Genomic DNA, 21,630 nt, shown 5'->3' with positions numbered 1-21,630 from the left:
TTTGTAACACTGTATTATTATGGTTTCAAGGAGTGCTATTACATGGTTGTACACTACTTTTTTCAGTATTTCCAACATGGCAGGAATAATAGTGCCCTGTAGCTGTTAACGTCATTTGTGTCTCGTTTGTGATACAGTGGAGTAACTTTCATAATTCTGAATATATCTGTGACACATCATGTGATAACGAACTATTAATAACTTCACAATGAAGCTTTATAATTACCACAGCAATATTTTCTATTGAGTATGTTGAATCTAAATATTATTCATAAATTGTCTGTCTCATTTGAGACACCCGCTAAACCCGCTGGGCAGAACAGGTAATAGGATTATGGAAACGGCCAAGGGCTGAGGTCAGTTTCTGCTTCTAGTTGTCATTTATTGTAATTTAGCAACTCCTTCACGGCTGAAGGCCTCCAACAAGAAATTTTAATGAGATAAAAATCCAATTAAGATAGCAATAAAATAATTTAAGGAAACAACATATGCAAGGTGCAATACCAATGGCTGAGGGTCACAATCAAACTTCAAAATTTCAAAATATATTACCATAATCTTTAAAGGCAGAAGGCCACATTGTTTAAGCTTGAAAGATAAATTTAAAAATTAATACGTAAAATTTTAAGAAACAAACAATAACCAAGAGCCCAAAATTTAAAATAGCTGACAACAGATAATTAAACACTGTTGGCACTCAGAAAGCCTCCAGGGATGTCGGTCTGCCCTCGTTCACATAGGTGAGAAGATGGTGAGCCCAACTATACTTGACCCGTCGGAGCCAAACCAAGGGGCAGCCACGGACCGACCAACACAACAACTTGCTTCCCATCAATCAGTACATGAGAACGCCAACCGACAATGTCACAAACGTGATAATCCACAATGGAGTACATATTAGCTGTCAAAATTACACACCATGTTGGACAGTGACAACAGGTGAGGAAAGGACGCTGCCTGAAATTACGTTAGTGGCCAGGGCAGGTAACCGGAACACTAATGGCCACAAGACAGAAAATGCCACTGGTGCACTCAAATCATAGTCAACCAAAATAGTTAATTGCACCATATGGCGTCAAAATCTCAGCAGTAGAACCACCTGGTGTTGCTCACCGGAAAACCTCCCCAACAGCAAACCACCGACGCCAACCACCACAACATGAATAGATGTGGCTTGAGTAGTTGAAACCACTACTCAACTTTGACATCCTGAGTCGGCGAACCACAAAGCTCGTTGCGATTGGACAGCTCCACACACGCTCCGACACTGTGCAGGGACTGCCAGTGGCCCCAACCGACTGCACCGCGCGGGAAACTTCCCTCATCCGCAATAACCAACCGATTCCTCTTAGAGTGCCGACAACATCAAAAATAATTGTCAGTAGAAATAAGGACAACTACACACACAATCTGACAAATACTTCCACAAAGACCTGAACGATACCCGATGGTAACCACACACACACACACACACACACACACACACACACACACACACACACACACACACACACAACTCATGAACGATCGGTGAGCCCAAATGCGTCGTCTGGCAGAACGACTGACCGATGATCCACCAAGACGGTGACTCGGCTCAGGAGATGCGTGGCGGCAACTGTTGAGCAAGCCAAGTCAACGCAGGCCTCACTGCTACCCCAACCCGACTGCACTAGCGCCGCTTTGCAGATAGCTGACTCCTGAACAATCAGCGAGCTAAAACAGATCGTCCAGTAGAGCGACCAACCGACGATCCACCAAGACTGTGTCCTGGCTCAAGTAATCCATGGCGGCAATGGTCAGGCGAGCCATGTCATTGCAGACCTCACTGCTGCTCCAACCCGACTGCCCAAGTGCCACATTGCCACTCCGACTGGCAGGCTCGGACTGCACTCCAGACCCATTCCAACAGACTGGCAACCCGAACTCACAACCCAATCCGGCCATCCGAACTGCGACCAACTCCCTTGCGACAGTCAACGACCAGGAAGTAATAGCAGTCGAGCAAAGATACTACGAGAGGGGCTATATCGATACGCACTGCTAACGCCGCTCACAGTCACGCAAAGCAGCAACTCAGTGACAGTAGTAACTTAAATTAATGTAGTGAGATGGAAGTATGTTAAAAACAAGGTGTAAAATACATAATGGTGGGAACACAAGCCACGCATGGCTCAACCCCCCCCCCCCCCTCGAACCAAAACCTGGGGGTGATATGCCAAAATAAACTAACTAGCAGCTTCTAAAAAGGCACAAGACAGTGGCTGAGAAAGGCCGCAAGTGAAACACTCGGTCGGACCCATCCCTGCAGAGGAAACACGCCCACTGACTACCCAACATCCCTGCTCCGGGAAGAGACCGACCTAAGTCCGGCAAGACGACCAATTCACAGCCACTGCTAAGCCACTCGGACTTCAACAATGCAGAGGAAACATGCCCCAGGCAACCAGACATCCCTACAAAGTAGAAGACACCGAGCTAAGCCTCACAAGATGACCAAAGTTGGGGGGTCTATTCGAAGCTGACAATCAAAGAGCTACCAGAACTTTAAGACCAGAAGGAAATGTCTGAACTTAATGGATTATCAGTGCCTGCACTCAGTCCAGCTGATTGTCACCAGGTTGGGTTCCCTCTAGAAGACAAATAATGTCTTCAAGACCTTCAGTAGCCTTACAGGAAACCGAATTGCCACTCCTGTCTCTCCGACCACCGCTGGCGTGACGTCAACCGGCTGACGCATGGCAGCGCGCAAATGTGCTACCAATTCTGGAGCAATGCCCTCAGTCTGTTGATGCCTTACTGCCAACTCATAAACGAGATGGTCTCTTCTCAGCATACCAATATTCGATCACTGTCTGACTGCCATCATCTTAACATCTGAAACAATACAAACCAAACAATACAATGCCACAGGTACAATAGAAACAGGAGTGAAACTGACCGTGGGTTTGGTAAGCACGAGCGTAACCACGCTCTGCTACCAGTGAAATGCCCGCTAAACCCACTGGGCAGAACAGGTAATAGGGTTGTGGAAAGATCCATCGGAACCCAACCAGGGGGCAGCCATGGACCGACTGACACGACAACTTGCTTCCCGTCAATCAGTACGTGAGAACCCCAACCGGCAATGTTACAAACATGATAATCCACAATGGAGTATGTATTAGCTGTCAAAATTACACACCATGTTGGACAGCGACAACAGGTGAGGAAAGTATGCTGCCTGAAATTACGTTAGTGGCCAGGGCAGGTAACAGGAACACTAATGGCCACAAGACAGTAAATTCCACTGGTGCACTCAAATCGTTGTAGACCAAAATAGTTAATTGCACAAAATAGTTAATTGCACTGCATGGTGGCTAAATCACAGCAGTAAAACCACTCACCAGGAAACCTCCCCAACAGCAAACCACTGACGCGAACCACCACAACATGAATAGATGTGGCTTGGGTATGTGAAACCACTACTCAACTGTGACGTCCTGAGTCGGCGAACCACGAAGCTCGTAGCGATTGGACAGCTCTACACACACTCCGACACTGTGCAGGGACTGCCAGTGGCCGCAGCGGACTGCACCGCATGGAGAAGTTCCCTCGTCCGCAACAACCGACCAACTCCCCTCAGAGTGCCAACAACGTCAAAAATAGTCATCAGCAGAAATAAGGACAACTACACACACAACCAGAAAACACTTGCACAAACATGTCGTTTGGTAGGACGACCAACCGACGATCCACCAAGAGCGTGGCCCAGCTCAGGAGATGCGTGGCGGCAACGGTCAGGCGAGCCATGTCGACGCAGACCTTACTGCTGCTTCCACCTGACTGCCCTAGTGCCATATTGCCACTCTGACTGGCAGGTTCAGACTGCACTCCTGACGCAGTCCAACTGACTGGCAGCCCGAACTCGCAACCGGAACTGACCACCTGAACTGCTACCATCTCCCTTACAACATACAACAACCAGGAAGTAATAGCAGTCGAGCAAAGATACTACGAGAGGGGATATATCGAAATGCACTGCTAACGCCATTCACGATCAGTCAAAGCAGCAGCTCAGTGACAATAGTAATTTAAATTAATGTAGTGAGATGGAAGTTTGTTAAAAACAAGGTGTAAAATACATAATGGCGGGAATTCGTGCCACGCACGGCCTCTTCATTGACTGAGTGAAATGTTGTGTAAAAGTTTGTCCAGCACAAAGGTAACTGAGAGGAGAAATTAATATTTTCTGATTTGTCTTTTTGTGACCTACGTAGGACATCATTGAAATGTCCTGAGAAAATACCTGACATATTTTTTTTAAATTTCTGGTGGCATGACTATTTCCTTTATCAAGATGTATGACTGTGAAGCGTAGAGTTCCCTCTATACTCACACTTGAAAAAAAAAAAACTGTGTTTCCTTTTGCACTGGGCACAAATTGCTGGCACAAGGATTATTTTTCCTTTGTTATGTTCGGTATGAGAGATCGTGCTGTAGTAGATTATTTGCGATAGCATTTGTAGTATTTTTATGTTTGTCTTTCTTTGGAAATGATATAGCCAAGATCAGAAATTCAGCCTTCTTGCAGTGGATGTTGCCTGTAGTCTTCATTGTTCAGGTTCTCATAACAGCTCACTTCTACACGAAACCAGTTATTGAGATTGAAATTTTGAAGAGAGATATTTTTCTTCTGTTGTGTTTTATATGAGAGTTGTAACTAGTTTTGGAGTTTTGGGCTAACTGATAGTTACAGGAGTATTCTTGATCTCACAAAGACCTTCAGTCTTGTCAGGTATGAATTATTAATGTAGAAATTGCTACAGTCTAGATTTTGGGGAAAATTCAACAGTTGGTTTCAGTTGTATCTCTCCAACTGAATACAAAGAGTTGTAATCACCTAAAAAAATTTCGAAAGCTTACAGTTAAAAGACAAACCATTCTTGAAGCTCCACCCTTAGTGCACTTGAAGTGGACCACTTCTGTTTATTTTATTTATTCATGATCTCCATCAAAACATTCAGCAAAGTCTACCAGTAATGTTTGTTGGTGACAGCAATACACTTTATTCAGATGAATATGCTCATGACCTGCCTGGATAGCTTCATGTTAAAGCGCTGCTTCCGAGACTGGGAAGTGCTCTGGCCCCAGATCAAATCTGCCCAGCAGATTGACAATGAGAATTGGTGTTCTAACCACCCTGGATGTGATTCTTTGGTGATTTCCCACATCACAGTACGGAAATACGAGACTGGCAGTTAAGTCCACTCTTAGTTACACGATTCTCAAACATTTTGCAAACTTGCACTCTCGCATGCCATGACACTACAAGGAGACAGTTGCTGTACACATATTACGTCCTGGGGATGGGATGGGATGGGGTTGGGGTGGGGGTGGGGGGGCAAGGGGGGGGGGGGGGGGGCGGTGAGGTAATGAGTGGTATCAGGAAGGGCATCCAGCCACCCCTTCAACTAACCATGCCAAATCCATTACTAACCATGCTGACCCAGCACCGGTACAGGCCAAAGGCACAAGAGAAAGAACAAGAATCAATGTGCTAATGAACTCCATAACACCTTTTCTCAAACGAACTCCAAGCTGGTCAATTGGTTAAACACAAAAAAAATGTTACTGAATAAAGGCAAAACTGTATATATAATTTTTCAGCCATGACATACAATTTCATCAAGGATATGTGATAGCAGAATTAAAAATGTGCCTATAAACAAAGAGGTAACCACTAGAGCACTATACCCACATGGCAAAGCTGAGTGAACAGCAGTTGCTCCCCATCATTCACTATCCACATGTTATGACATCATTCACTCTCAGTGCTTGATAAACAGCTGAGTGCGACCAAACTGGCACATAGCCCTTTCCGCTTAGCTCCATCATAGTACAACATGAGGCCTACAGAAGAGTATCAAACCCATGCACACAGACCTTGCAGCCCATGCATGTCCGTGTGGCTATGCGAGCCGTGCAGATAGCTGTTTCTGTACATGGTGAAGTGTCTCTCGTCATTGGCAACTTTTGCCAAGCTGTGCAGAGTTTATTTGGTTTTTCGTCTACTGCAGCCGAGTGAACTGCATGGTGATTGTTTTCTTACTGTGGTATGGCAACCACTAAATTCCTCAGAGAGTGGATAGATCACGCTCTACAATGGTGCATACACAATCCAATCCAAAGTATCCGACACTCCTGTGTAATCTTGAATTGACTACTAGATGTCACAAGAGATGGGCCCCACCAGTATAAGAGGAGACAGGGCATATTGTGTTGTCATTAGAAAAGCAATAACAGCAGGACGGGTGTATTATTAGAGCTCAGTTACTTTGAATGTGGACTATCCATTGGATGTTAATTGAGTAATAAGCCCACAAAGGACATTTCAACCTTTCTAAAGCTGGCCGAGTCAATTGTTGGAGGTGTGTTTGTGAAGTGGAAACATGAAGGAAAAACCATAGCTAAACCAAGACCTGGCAGATCTCTTGCTGATGGGACTGTCGAGCATTGCAGAGGGTGGTTGTAAAAAATCACACGGAATCGGCGGAAGGAATCACTTGTGAGTTCCAGAGTGTTACTAGCAGTCAAGCTACAACAGTGAGTGTATGTAGGGAGCTAGGAAGAATGGGGTATAATGGTGGAGCAGTTCCTTATAAGCCACACATTTCTGTAGTCAGTGCTAAGCATGCTGGAAGTGGTGCAAAGAGCGACACCACTGGACAATGGAAATTATCGTTGTGAAATGATGACTCACACTATACACCGTGTGGCAGTCTGACTCAAGGGTTTGGGTTTGTTGAATACTTGGAGAACATTACAGGACATCATGTGTAATGTTGATAGTAAAGGACGAAGGATGTGGTGGTATGGTATTGGTGGTTGGGGGTTCATGGTTGAAGTGTGGTCCCCTTATTGTGCTTAGGAAAACACTAAATGTGGAAGGATACAAACATATTTCATGGTGGTGTGTGCTGCATACAGTAGAGGAACAGTTTGGAGACTATAACTGTTTGTATCAGCATGACAATGCACCTTATCATAAAGCAGCATGTGTGAGGCAATGGTTTGTGAAATGAAATGAAATGTGGCTAGGGGCTCCCGTCAGGTAGTCCGATCGCCTGGTGCAGGTCTTTTTAGTTGACGCCTCTTCAGCGACTTCCATATCGATGAAGGATGATATGGTGGTGAAGACAACACAGCACCCAGGCCCTGAGCAGAGGAAATCTCCTACCCAACCAGAAATTGAACCAAGGCATTCTGCTGTGCTGACGAGTCAACTATGGAGGGGGACTGTAGACAATAACATTTCGGCAATGAACTGGCCTGCCCAGAGTTCTGACCTGAACCCAACAGCACACTTTTGAGATGAGTTAGAACGTTGCTTTCACTCCAGACCTGACCTTCCAACATCATTACCTTCTCTTGTTTTGGCTGTTGAGGAAGAATGGTCACTGCCATTCCTCTACAGACAGTCAGACACCTCATTGAAAGTGTCATGAGCAGAGTTCAAGCCATCATAAAGGCAAAGGGTGGACACATCCCATATTCATTTCCCCTAATGGGTGCCTACATACTTTAGATGAGATAGGGTATATAAAAAAGTTAGTAATAGATGGAGCAGTTTGAGCGATGCATTTAACCTTCGAGCAGGTGTGCCAATTTTCATAACACAAGCATGTGCGCAATGTACTTTATACACATGTAAAGAACAGCATCTTTATGTTACCAAGGTAGACATATAAGAGTAAAATCATAGTTTCATCTAAGTTTAATTAAACAACAATAAAATAAAATTATATAATACCAGCTAAAGCAGAAGTGTTGGCAATGGACAGCTGTTACCCCACAGTAATGACCCACTCCAGGCATCAGAGCCCACCCAGCTCCTTAGTCTATTACCAATTATCTTGTGGTCAACTGCCACGCTGTGGGATTGTGCTGCTAGCTCATAATCTAGGTCATTTTCTTCCGAGGATAGCAAATTTTTCTGATCTAGCTCACTGTTGATTTTATATTACTGTTGCTCGCTTGAATGTATGACAACACTGTGTAAGCTGAAGCAATAATGAAGGAATAAGTATGGGCTGGCCATTGTGAAACAACAGTGAACCGCTGAAAAATAATTTTACTTGTGTTTGGCGGACTATACAGGGTGGTCCATTGGTCATGACTGGGCCAAATAGCTCACGAAATAAGCGTCAAATGAAAAAACTACAAAGAACGAAACTGTTTGACCTACAGCAGCACCATCTAGTGAGCCAACCATAGCACCATCTGGTTTCCCCCTTCAAGCTAGACGAGTTTCGTTCTTTGTAGTTTTTTCGTTTGATGCTTATTTCGTGAGATATTTGGTCCGGTCACTATCAATGGACAACCCTGTATAAATAGGTGTGCTCACTTGTGGGTTAATGATGTAAGTAAGTTATGTGAAATTGAAACACTAAAATGTGCATGTTTTGTAATTGTATATTCACTACTGTCACATATTGCATTCCATTTTGGCGTGTCTCACACAGATATTTACTATCATAAGAAAATACTCAAATAATGAGAGAAGTGCCTCTCCCCTCAACCACTAAGCACCTATTTATGGTGGGCAGTACCCTGCCAGTGCCTTATGTTTATGTTCATGAAACAGTGCTTTTTATTCATGAAAATGTACGTACTTTACAAAAAATAAAGATATCTACCATCATCAGACCCGTAACTCCAATGATATCTCTATAATTAGTCAACAGCTACATGTAAGGCTCATGGGAGTCAGGAGTCCTTCTATACAACAAGCTACCTTAAAGCCTAAAGTCGATTAGATGAGGATTCAGAGCAAAAGTAAAAATGTTACTTCAGATGAACTGCCCCTATACAGTGGAAAAATTTATGAAGACCATCTAAAATAACCAAGTTAAATGCACTGACTGACAAAAAAGTTGAAGCACCCAGAAAAAATATCAGATGTCAGTTAACTTTGAACACATACACAGCATTGGTAGGTTGTAAATGATTTGGGTTGCAATTATTTGTGACAGATGGGATGGCCACCATTGATGTTTAGTGTTGTTACCAGGCTTGGTAGGATATACAAGGGTTGTGAGTACCACTAGATGTTGAATGATCACTGAAAATCACAGATGTGCCACATATTCGTGTGAGACAGCTTTATCAGCACGCTAGAGACTCTGAATGGGCCTTGTCAGTCTCCATTTGGCTGGTTGGTTGAATCAAATAATATCCGGATTTGTGTGATATTCAGATTTGACAATGGCCTGATGTTCAACTGCATGGGAACATGAGGGCAGATATACTTGTAATCAAAGGACTGGTTGACCACGTCTGACCACCACAAGGAAGGATCACTGTATTGGCACCAAGCACCATATAACAGCTTCACATGTGCACATGTCCGAGAACAGGTAATGGACTCCCTGCAATATTCTGTGTCAACCTGCACCATTGGTCAAAGACTAGTGCAGCCAGATTAGGGCATTACCATCCCACGAGTAAGCCACCGTTAACACCACAACCCAAATGGCTGCATTTGGAGTGGTGCCATTACTGGAAAGCATGGACTGCTGATGAATGGTATCATATTGTGTTCAGCAATGAACATGGTTCTGCACTACCATAGATGACCATCTTCAGCGAGTACAGCGATGACCTGGAGAGAGGCCCTGTTCTCCCAATGTTTTGGAGAGGCATAGTAGTTTTACTTGTTAGCATCATGGTGTGGGGAACCGTCAGGTATGACTTCAGGTCACAATTGGTAGTGATTGAGGGAACCCTGTTGGCACAACAGCACATCAAGGACCTCCTACATCCTCATGTCTTATCTCTGATGTGACAATATTCTTGTGCCATTTTTTCAGCAGGATGGTGCTCATGCAGCCAGCAATATTCCAGATCTGGCCCTGATAGTACATGTGTGGGACCAGCTCACATGACAAGCCAATTCCGGTGCAGGTTTCCAGGATGCGAAGGACCAGTTACAACGGTTATGGGCCAACTTGCCTCAGGAGATAATACAGTGACTTTATGACAATCTTCGTAACAGAATCAGAGCGTCTATGCAGGCCAGAGGGGGTTCAATATTATACTGATAAGTTGGCTCATACTACCAAGTTCTTTGTAAATGTGACTCGATTTTGTAATCACTGAAATAGCTTCACATACCCTCTCAACCCATCACGTTGCATTTTGTTTCCTCCTTCCCTTCTGGCTGCCTCACTTTTTTGTCAGGCAGTGTATTTTTGTACTGTACCATAAGTTTATAGCTGACTTATTTCATTCTACAGATATAGCTGTTCTTTCTTCTTGCTAGAATTAATTACAAAATTTATAAAAATTATAATTGTGACTTGTCCAATATCCACGTGTAACAACACACAACAGAATATCTGGAATCAATAAAAATCAAATCAAGTGTTCATTTTTTAATATGGATGTTATGTATACACAGTGAAAGGGGAATGTTTTGTTACCTTCCTTTACAAGGGAGAAATTCTTTTCTTTCAAGTGTCTTACAAGTGCTGTTTCTCTAGAAGACAATAAAACTTTTTTGATGTATGTTGGATTTCCACCTAACTGGGAAGTTCATTCTCTATAGTCACTTTTTCTATAAAGTACTTCTCATTCACCTGGATGGTGGTAACCAAAAACAGCCAAGGAAGAGTGTGTGTGTGTGTGTGTGTGTGAGAGAGAGAGAGAATTTAAATGATAAAGTAATTCCATTTTGTTGTAATGAGTGGAAATGGACCTTTTTTTCCAGAGTGACAAATGATTTACTTTACACATAAGTTCTGAATAAAGGCAAGTATATTAGTAAAATGTCTTTTTACATGGTTGCAGATAGAGATCAGTGCCCAGAAAGGCCTCAAAGACCCTCAAAAACTGAGGAAGTTTATAGCAACGTGGAGAAAGAAAACGGAGAATCTGGTTATCCCAGTACACTCTCGAAAGGAAATGACGTCAGTCTCCACAGTGACCCATGTAAGCAAGTATTCTGTGCATTCACATTTCATTACATTTTCTGTGACTATTGCAAGCAGAGAAGTTATATAATTGTCTGATTTATATGACATTACAGCAGTGTTATACAAGAAACAGAGATTTCACTTGTAACTGTAGGATGCTCACTATGAAACCCAGCCATTGCTACCATTTTAAAAGTGTGTGAGATCTCTTAGCTCAACTCCAAATCAGTTAGACTGAAATCTTTGTTCTGCTACCACCTGTTTATTTTCAAGCATTATAGAGAGAGGTAGGAATGCAAGACTGATTCCCCCTCATAATATATATTTTATGTAACGTAACATGGGAAAGCAGAAAACTTAACACACATTCTCCTGACACTGTGCCACTAAGCCCAATAGCTGAGCAGAAAACAGCTTTCTTTTCTTATCTGAACAAGAACACAAGTTTAAAACTGAGCTACAATATGTAACATCAGTTTATGAGCCTATACACAATTTGACACCTCGTCTACACAACTACAGTGTATAATGTCAGCTTATGAGTCTCTACACCATTTGACACCTCCCATACACAGCATGTAGTTGTCTTTTTATGATTCAGTTAAGTTTATCTATGAGCAGTTGTGTTAATATGAGATAATTTGTAACAATAATGGAAATTCCTCAATGGAATAGTATGTAAAATAAGGGAAAACACCCATACAGTTATGTGAACAGATGTGTGGAACATTAGAAACACATAACGGAAAGCAGCATTGACTGTAGCTTTAGATCTCTTTCTAATTTTGTTGTAAACATAACATTCCCACAGCCACAGTGAGACTTATTATTGATTATCTATTATTGAAAGCAGTTGCCTCACTGATGAAGGTGGGGAGGGGGTAGGGACGAACACATGAGGTATGGATGGGGTAGTGGGGTAAAGTGAGGCAAATCTTTTGACAAATGACTCTGTAGCTGCATAGTAAGATGAAAGGAGTTCATAATGTAGGGCATATGAGAGATATAGGCACATAAGAGACATGGAGGGTGGGGGAGGGAAGATAGGGAGGGAAAAAGGAGAGGAGGCTGGGGATGAAAAGGGTAACTGACATGGAAGAGAGAAAAATGGAGAGGGGTGGAAAAGAGAGGGGGAATAAATGGAGAAGGGACTGAAGAGAGAGGGGAGAGGGAGATAATGCATGTGCTTGATGCAGGGGGGGGGGGGGGGGGGGGAGAAGGCAGTACACGATCTGGATGGGGAAGGAGTGATGTGGACATAAGAGATGAGGGGCAAGGTAAGATGAGGCAGTGGTAAACAGGTTAGCTGGGATTCAGGCCAGGACGATTGTAAGAGCACAGGATATGCTGTAGAGGCGATTTCCACCTGCTCTGTTCAGAGAAACTTGTGCTGGAAGGGAGTATCCAAATGGCCCACATTGTGAAGCAGCTGTTGAAGTCATTTGTGTTGTGGTGAGTAGCATGTTTGACAACTGGATGGTCAGACTCATGGTTCACCACAGTTGGAAGGTGGCCAGTCATGTGAGTAGATGGGTGGTTACTTGTTACACCTACATAGAATTATGTGGGTAATTGCAGCAGCTGATATATAACATGGTTACTTTCACATGTGGCCCTGTCCTTTATTGGGTTCAAAATGCCTGTAAATGGACTGCGGTAGGAGTGGTGGATGAGTATGTCGTACGGAGCAGGTCTTTCACGTGAACCGACCACGAAGGATGACCCATGGAGGGCAGGATTTGGAGCAGGGTTTGAATAGGATGAACAAGAATGTATGGTTGGGTGGGCAGCGGAACACTACTATAGTTAATGTGGACAGGATTTTGGATAGGATATCGCTCAATTCAGGGATTGTCAAAAGGTGAGTGAAGCCCTGGTGAAGGACGTGGTTGAGCTTTTCAAGGCCAGGATGATACTCAGTGACCAGAGGAGTGCCGGTTGGTGGCTGGTTGATAGAGTTACTGGTGTCAGAGGAGCAAATGGCATGGGAGAGTTGTTTATGGATGAGCTGGATAGAATATTGTCTGTCAGTAAAGGCTCTGGAAAGGTTATCAGTATACAAGTCAGATCCTGTTATTTGAGGATTCATTATCCGCATTTTCTCATGTATGCAGCTTTAGTTTTAAGTCTAGTGCTGCCAGCTGTTAACAGTAGGCTGAAGTAGTGCATTAGCACATCTCAACTCGCATCTTCTTTCATGTTTGTTGAGAAATAGATTATCAGCTCAGGTCAGTAGAGCAGCGAAGTTGCACTTGACAGGGTCTGTTTTTAAAATGTTGGGTAAAAGGAAAGAAAGTGTGCCTGTCAAGGGAAAGAAATGTGTATGAAGGTTGTATTCAGTAGGAACAAAGCTAGAACTTTAGTAGATTGCTGTGAGAAAGATGAGCATATTGTCGACATTCTATGTGCTTTGGGACTTAGTCAATCCACTGTGAGAACTGTTTGTGATAATGCGGAATGAGTTCAAAAAACCGTTCCATCTTCAACTAACTTAAGTGTGATTAGAGTGCCCAAATCTTGCTTGGAGGCAATAGAAAGAATGGAAAAAAAATGCTGTCACTGGATTGAGCACAACAACCAACAATACTTGCCTCTCTCTGAAGATGCTATTCAAGCTAAAGCCGAGAGCTTGTATGGAGATTTAATGAAAGAAGGGGACAATTCAGCACCTTTCTTGGTCAACTGAGGCTGGTTTTATCAGGTCAAGCATCATTTCGGCTTTCACAATGTTAAAAGGACAGGAGAGGCAGCTGTTGCAGATGAAGTTTGAGATGAGGAATTTAAAAAGACGTCTAAAAAAATTGTCAAAAAAATGCCAAGCAGGTTCTCAACCTTGATGAAAGGTGTTTATTTTGGAAATGAATGCCTAGCTGTGTGTTCATTCGTATTTAAGAAAATTCAACACCTGGACTTAAGATTGTCAAGGACCAATGTACCCTTTTCAGAGGAAATGATGCAGGCGATTGCAAATTAAAACCCATTATGATCTACCACTCTCAAAATCTTAAGAGCATTTGTAACAAGAGCAGGCTGAGAGTTCATTGGAAATGGAATAAAAATGGTTGGATGATGCTGCTATTTTCAGTGACTGTTTTGTTAATGAACCGAACAGAGAACTGAGGATGTATGGTGAGGGGGGGAAAAAAATCCCTTTAAGAATTATTCTCTGTCTTCGTTGATAATGTTTCCAGCCAACCACTTACAATTATTGAGTCATACAAGAACAAGTCCTGTTTCTGTCACTGAACACTACATCCATCCTGCAACCCATGGACTAGGGATTTTGTCTACATTCAAGGGATACTACCTGCATAAAACTTTATCCAACTCAAATAAGAATGTGGTTCGAATGTTAAACTTGCCATCAAGATTTTTGGTGACTGTTTAATATCAAGATGGCGATTGATGTTAGCAGAGTGTTCCGTTTGACGTCACTCCAAAATGTATGAATGGTGTACGGAGGAAGCTGTGGCCCAATGCTGTGTCAGTACTTGAAGATGAAGTGAACTGTGACTCACAATTACAGCAAGAGAAATTGTGGATATAGCATGGTAAATTCACTGATTTTGATGAAGAGCTGTTGTGACCTCCTAAACTATCATTCTGAGGATATGAGCAATGAAGATTTTATAGTTTTCAGTGAGAACAGTAATGAAGCATAAACAGAAGTTGAGGAAGTTCAGCCTGTTAGAAAGCTGACTCTGAAGAAAATGGCTGAGGCCTTCAGCATGATCAACGCTGTGATGAAGTTTTTGGAGAACATGTTTTGAAGAAGTAAGGAGTGCAAAGTGAAGAGAGAAGCTGAACATTCTCTTAAGTGTTATGAAGCGTTTCATAATCAAGTGGCAAAGAAGACCATACAGCTGCCAAACATTTCAGTAAAACAGGTTGGCCCTTCGAATGAATGTCAAGTGCCTAGGAAGAACAGTTCAGTTACACAGGGTTTGCATGTTAGAAACCCATCACGGAAGCTTAACTGACTATGGCACCATCACATTCTTCAAATGTAGATGATCCAGAGGCTATTTAGGATGTAGAGGGACTTAATGAAAATGATTGTAGTGTATTATCATATGTTTCAGTATTAAATTTTAATTTGTAATAATTTTGCATTAAAATCCATTTGAGGAAGATGAAAATGGTGATTTTTGGTAAAAATACTAAGAAATTTGGCTATTTTAGACTTAATATGTGAGTAAACAAGAGCCTACCCCATATTTTACACATAAAATGACTCTCAGTTTATGCGAATTCTATGCTTGGTGATTTTGTGGAATAGAACTATCATGTGTAATGAGATTTACCTATGTTTCGACAACTCCTGCTGTGCCCTGGAGATGCGGTATCAGTGGGTGGTGAGGCTGTTAAGGAAGCCACTTCTTGACATAGAATGGATGACAGCTATCAAAGTGGAGATACTGTTGATGCCTGACGTGCTTGACACGAACAGAAATATTAATGGAACCGTCCAAGAAGCAGAGATCAACATCTGGGAAGGTAGCTCATTTAGTTGAGATGGACTGGTGGTGATTATCATCAGCACCTGTACAAATTCTCTATATTTTTCACTGTCTAGTCTCACCACTTTCCCAGATGATGATGAAAGGATGAGGACAACACAAACAACTAGTCCCCGAGCGGAGAAAATCCACGATCTGGCCGTGAATCAAAGCTGGGATCCCATGCTCCAGAGGCAGCAATGATAGCCACTAGACCACATGCTGCAGATGGATAAAGACTGGGTAAAGCAGATTTGGGAGTAGGTATTGTTATGGAGGAAAGGGAAGGGTTGTCCTTATGCTGAGTCCAAAACACTAAAATGCTGTCAATGGATCTGAATCAGTCAGTGGGTTTTGGGTGTCCGACTGCCAAAGGAAGGATTCCTGGCTATTTGAAAGCACTTCCCCTCCCATGCCCCTCACCCTCCCTCTGTAGCTCTTATATGCTCTACCCTCTGAACTCCTTTTATCTCACTGTGCAGCCACTGAGTCATAAAGACCTGTCGTACTTTATCCTGCTCCCCTTCCTTGCCTCATGCATTCCTCCCTACCCTTTCCCTGTCTGATTTTGTAACCAATAGTCAATTATCAGTCTTGCTGTGGCTGCAAAAGTGTACATCTGGGTGTCTGTGAAGGTATGTGTATACTTTTACTAGAAAAATAGCAAGAGCTCAAAAGTTAGTGTGAGAACTGTTTTGTTTTGTGTGTTTCTATGCTCCACAAATCAATCTGGTATAGGTGAGTGATTGCCATTTCCTTATTTTGTGTATTAGATAATATGATAACTCATTCAATATTGAGTTTAATAAGCAAAAGGAGAAAATATAAAAATGCATCAAATGAAGCAGCAAAAGGGTGTACAGAAGTCTAGAAAATGAGACTGACATGACAGAAAGTGCAAAATGGCAAGTATGGCTGGAGGACAAATGCAAGGCTGTATGTGTGTGGCTGACTACGGAAAAGATGTATGCCGCCAATAGGAAAATAAGAGACACACATGGAGAAGTGAGAAGCTTCTATGTGAATATGGAGATCTCAGATGCAAAGCCAGAACTATGCAAAGAAGGAAAAGGTGAAATGGAATTATAGAAAGGCTGTATAAGAGAAATGGACCTTGAGGCAATGTTAGAGAAAGGGAAGAGAAAATACATGAAGATGGAATGATGGAGAGAGTATTGCAAGAGGAATTTGACAGAGCACTAAACTGCTCAAGTCAAAGCAAGACCACTGGAGTCGATAACACTGTCAGGATGACTGAGATCCTTGAAGGAGCGAGCCATGACAAAACTATTCCACCATTCCTGTATGCGAGATGTGTCAGACAGGTGAAATACACCCACACTTCAAGAAGTATGTAATAATATCTATTCCAGAGAAGACAGATGCTGAACAAAAGTCATGTTACAAAATAGTGGCATGAATTTTTTACAAAATAATGGAAATGCTAACACACGCCGTCCTAGGGGAAGATCAGTTTGGTTGCAGAGAAATGAGGCAGTACTGACCCTATGGCTTATCTGCATCTGCATCTACAACTACATTCATACTTAACAAGCCACCGTATTGTGTATGGCAGAGCGTACCTTGTACCACTTCTAGTCATGTACTTTCCTGTTCCACTTGCAAATACAGCGAGGGAAAAACGACACACTATATGCTTCCATATGAGCCCTAATTTCTCGTATCTTATCATTGTGGTCCCTGCATTGTATTAGAATCAGTGTGCAGTCAGCTTTAAATTCAGGTTCTCTAAATTTTCTCAATAGTGTTCCTCAAAAATGATGTCTTCTCTCCAGGAATTCGTTTTTGAGTTCCCGAAGCATTTCCGTAATACTTGTGTGTTGTTCAAACCTACCGGCAACATATCTAGCAGCCCACCTTTGAATTGCTTCAATGTCTTCCTTTAATTTTAGCTGGTGCAGATCCCAAATGCTTGAGCAGTACTTGAGAATAGGTTGCAGTATAGCACATTTAAAATTCGTTGCGACTTTTGATGTTTGGCTGAGTGGAGGGGGACGCGACGCCATTGCCCAGGTAACACCAGTGGCGCCTGACTTCCCCTACCAAGCCGTCTGTGGTTCTGCTGGTAAAGCACCCCTGTTACCACATCATGAATAAACAGTACAATGTTGTGTCACACATTAGATGCATCAACGCGTGTCAGCTCCATAGTAAAGTCATATTTTCTGGTGTTGAAGTGTTCTGTGGTCGTCAGGTATTGTGAACAACTGTTTTGTGTGTGCAGTACTTTGGAATATGTGATTTTCAGTTAAAGAGTCATCCAAGAATGCATTCATGGGCTCAAGAAGATAGTTGAGGAGACACTGATTTATGAAGGATTGTAAAGAGTTTTGAGGAATACGTAGCTTCTGTTGTTACCATGTTAAAATCTGCTTATTTTGTCGAAACACATTAGAGCCTAGAAAAAGTCATCTCTCTAATATTCTAATGCTGTTAAAATTGTGACAGAATCTGGAAATACTGTATTATTAAACTAACAACTGAGTGTGATTCAGGTCAATAGTTATGAAATGGCCCATTCTCAGTTTAAAAATAAACATGTAACTTCTTCATTTACATTGTTACAAAACCCACAGCAGTTCTCATTTAATCAGCTATCGATGGCCCCCAGTAATTATATTATTTCATTGAAAAAATCTGTAGTTACTTGAATATCGTAGTAGGAATGGAAGTTTCGCGTATTAATCATATGGCAAAACACTCTTGTGTTTGTGCGCTATTATTTGCCAAAATCTTGTTTTGATATGTCAGACCATTTATGAAATATGAGGAATTTATGAATATTTCATTCTAGTTTTTTTCACTGATGCACAATTTTGTGACGGAGCACTTTACATACATTCCATTTTCTCAAGGTTGGAAACAGACAGTGATATAAATCCAAGTTTAAAGAATGATTCAATATGTAGTGACCTATTTCTGACAATCGATCCCTACAGGTGTACACTGCTTCATAAACATTCCTTGAAGTGTTAATTTACGTGCAGTGATATAGTTATTCTTTGACTTAGCTTTTGTTAGGTATCCCGTGCTGTTCATGTCTACACAATTCATTCATGTGTGTAGTGTTAAGTTATTGCTAAATATATGTGGGAATAAAGGAATTGTTTTCTCCAACACCCACATTTGGTGACCCCAACGTGATCTCGGGGTATCCTTTCAGTAATCGTATATATATGGTGTGCCGCCTGTGACTGTGCGTACCTCTAGTGGTGTGATACAGTGGTGTCCACAGTAGCAGATGACATCGCACAGATGGAAGCAGTGACAAAGGCCATTGATTACGATGCCCTCGCGCATGCGCAACAATGTGATAGTGAGTTCGTGATCTATTGCAACAAGAAAAAGGATTGAAGCTACAGATCGTGACATTTCCTGAAGCAACCATTGAGTTGTACTGCGACGTAGCAAGAGGGAAGATACGTCCATTTGTGCCACAGCCATTCAGAATACAAGCAATTGCATCAGTGCACAATCTGTCACACCCAGGAGTAAGAGCCACACTCAAATTGGTCAAACAAAAATTTGTATGGCCAGGTATGCACACAGACTGTAAAACATTTGTAAAGCAATGCTTGGCATGCCAGAGGAATAAAATCACACAGCACATCAGGACACCATTAGGCACATTTCTTCCACCAAATCAGCATTTTGACCATGTGCATGTTGACATCATCGGCCCACTCTCGACATCGGAAGGCTACAGTTATTGCCTCATTGCGATTGACAGATCTACTAGGTGGCCTGAGGCATTTCCAATGAAGGACATCACTGCAGAAACTATAGCTCAAACATTTTTTCGTGGTTGGATTGCTCGGTTTGGAGTTCCACTGAGAATTACAACTGATCATGGACGACAATTTGAAGCCTACGTTTTCAAAGCATTGGCTACGTTATTAGGTACGAAATGCATACGCACCACGGAATACCACCCCGCATCAAATGGCATGGTTGAGCGCCTTCATCGACAGTTAAAGGCAGCACTGAGATGTCACGCAACACCGAATTGGACAGAGGGACTACCTATCGTACTTTTGGGTCTACGAACGTCATTCAAAAGTGATCTGAAAGCAACAGTAGCAGAACTGGTGTATGGACAAACGTTACGCCTACCTGGAGAATTTCTGCACAGCATGACAGATGATACAATCACAGCCTCAGAATTCGCCACAAGATTAAGAGAGCATATACACCAATTGAGACCAACAATGCCTAGAAACCAGCTTGGAAGACACTCGTTCGTTTTTGCGGAGCTAGACAAGTGCACGCATGTATTCTTACACAATGATACTATGCGTAAACCACTGCAGCCACCATATGACGGACCATATCTGGTAGTCAGTAAGGATACCAATACTTTCCGTATAATGATTAACTGTACACCCAGCACAGTTGCAGTGGACCGTATCAAGCCTGCATTTCTGGACGCAACAGACACCACAGCTACCACTGAACACAAACCAGAGAAGACAGGAGAAGCTACAAGATGTGTTCCTGTACCCCATGAACACCACAACGTTCAGCGAACACCAGTCACTGCAACACCAAGACCGACGTCGAGGACTACTACACCATTCCCTGACACAACCACTGACACATGTGACGCACCACCCGGTTTCAAGAAAGTAGTAGTTACAAGAGCTGGACGGCGTGTGAAATTTAATCTGCGGTATCGTTAGCATTAAAGGGGGGAGTTTCTGAAAATCGATCCCTACAAGTGTACAGTGCTTCATAAACATTCCCTGAAGTGTTAATTTACGTGCAGTGATATAGTTATTCTTTGACTTAGCTTTTGTTAGTTATTCTGTGCTGTTCATGTCTACACAATTCATTCATGTGTGTAGTGTTAAGTTATTGCTAAATATATGTGGGAATAAAGGAATTGTTTTCTCCAATACCCACATTTGGTGACCCACAAATATATTATCTTCATTTAATACACAGCAATATATAACCTAACAATCACCAAACACAAATTTATAGCAACACCTATTTTTCACTGCAAATTAAGAATTTCTAGCAGTACTAGCAGCAGTTACCTACTAATGAAATATCACAATAACTATGGCCATTAAGGAAATGATAGGCGTTGCATCATGAAACTGAATAATTAAACTTTAAGATGTTTGAGAATGTGAGTTTATTACCCATTGGCTTCTTTAAAAAGTGTTTGGGAAAGATCGCAGCTCACTCTCGAATGAGCTGCTGATGTGCCGTGCACACACCGGCAACTATGCTTCCCTCCACTCGCTCCATACCAAAATGTCAAAAGTCGCATCTTATTTTAAATGCCCTATAGCATCCTATATGCAGTCTCTTTTACAGATGAACCACACTTCCCAAAATTCTTCCAATAAACTAAAGTTGACCATTTGTATTTCCTACCACAATCCTCATATGTATGTTCCATTTGATATTGGTTTGCTGTGTTACACCCAGATATTTAAATGACATTATTGTGTCAAGCAGGACACTGCTAATGCTGTATCTAAACAGTACAGGTTTACGTTTCCCTCATCCACATTAACTTATGTTTTTTTAGATTTAGAACAAGCTGCCATTTATCACAGAAATTTTGTCTAAGTTGTTTGGTACATTCCGAGGGTCACTCAACTACAACGACTTCCCATACACCACAGCATCATCAGCAGAAAACCACAGATTACTGCCCCCCCCCCCCCCCCCCCCACCCCCCTCCAGATCATTTATATAGAAAATATTAGCAGCCATATCACACCTTAGAAGGTTGGTTAAAGAATGGCAAACCTACATTTATAGCACTTGTAGATTTATAGAAAGCTTTTGATATTGTTTACTGAACTACAGCTTCTGAAATTCCGAAGGTCGCAGGGGTAAAATACAGGGAACCATAGGTTATGCACAACTTGTACAGAAACCAGACTGCAATTTTAGGAGTTGAAGGACATGAAATGGAAGCAGTGGTTGAGAAGGGAGTAAAAAATGTCGTGTGACTACGGCCTCCCATCGGGTAGACCGTTCGCCATGTGCAAGTCTTTCGATTTGACACCACTTTGGCGACTTGCGCGTCGATGGGGATGAAATAATGATGATTAGGACAACACAACACCCAGTCCCTGAGCGGAGAAAATCTTTGACCCAGCCAGGAATCAAACCTGGGTCCTTAGGATTGACATTCT

At 42.3% G+C, this 21,630-nt stretch overlaps 1 protein-coding gene across 5 annotated transcripts in view; it reads left to right on the top strand.

Annotated features, from left to right (window-relative positions):
• LOC124619710 (rho GTPase-activating protein 17-like) overlaps positions 1–21,630 on the top strand; it is a 323,049-nt gene that overhangs the window by 292,563 nt on the left and 8,856 nt on the right. For all 5 annotated transcript variants that reach the window (XR_006980113.1, XM_047146270.1, XM_047146271.1 and 2 more), the window contains one exon: positions 10,828–10,968. Coding sequence is in view for 4 of the 5 variants with exons in the window: in XM_047146270.1 (XP_047002226.1) it covers positions 10,828–10,968 (141 nt within the window). In the remaining variant the exon portion in view is untranslated. The remainder of the gene's footprint in view (positions 1–10,827; positions 10,969–21,630) is intronic.

Source organism: Schistocerca americana, chromosome 6 (assembly GCF_021461395.2).
Source record: "Schistocerca americana isolate TAMUIC-IGC-003095 chromosome 6, iqSchAmer2.1, whole genome shotgun sequence".
NCBI lineage: Eukaryota > Metazoa > Arthropoda > Insecta > Orthoptera > Acrididae > Schistocerca > Schistocerca americana.
This window is presented reverse-complemented; position numbering and strand designations above follow the sequence as displayed.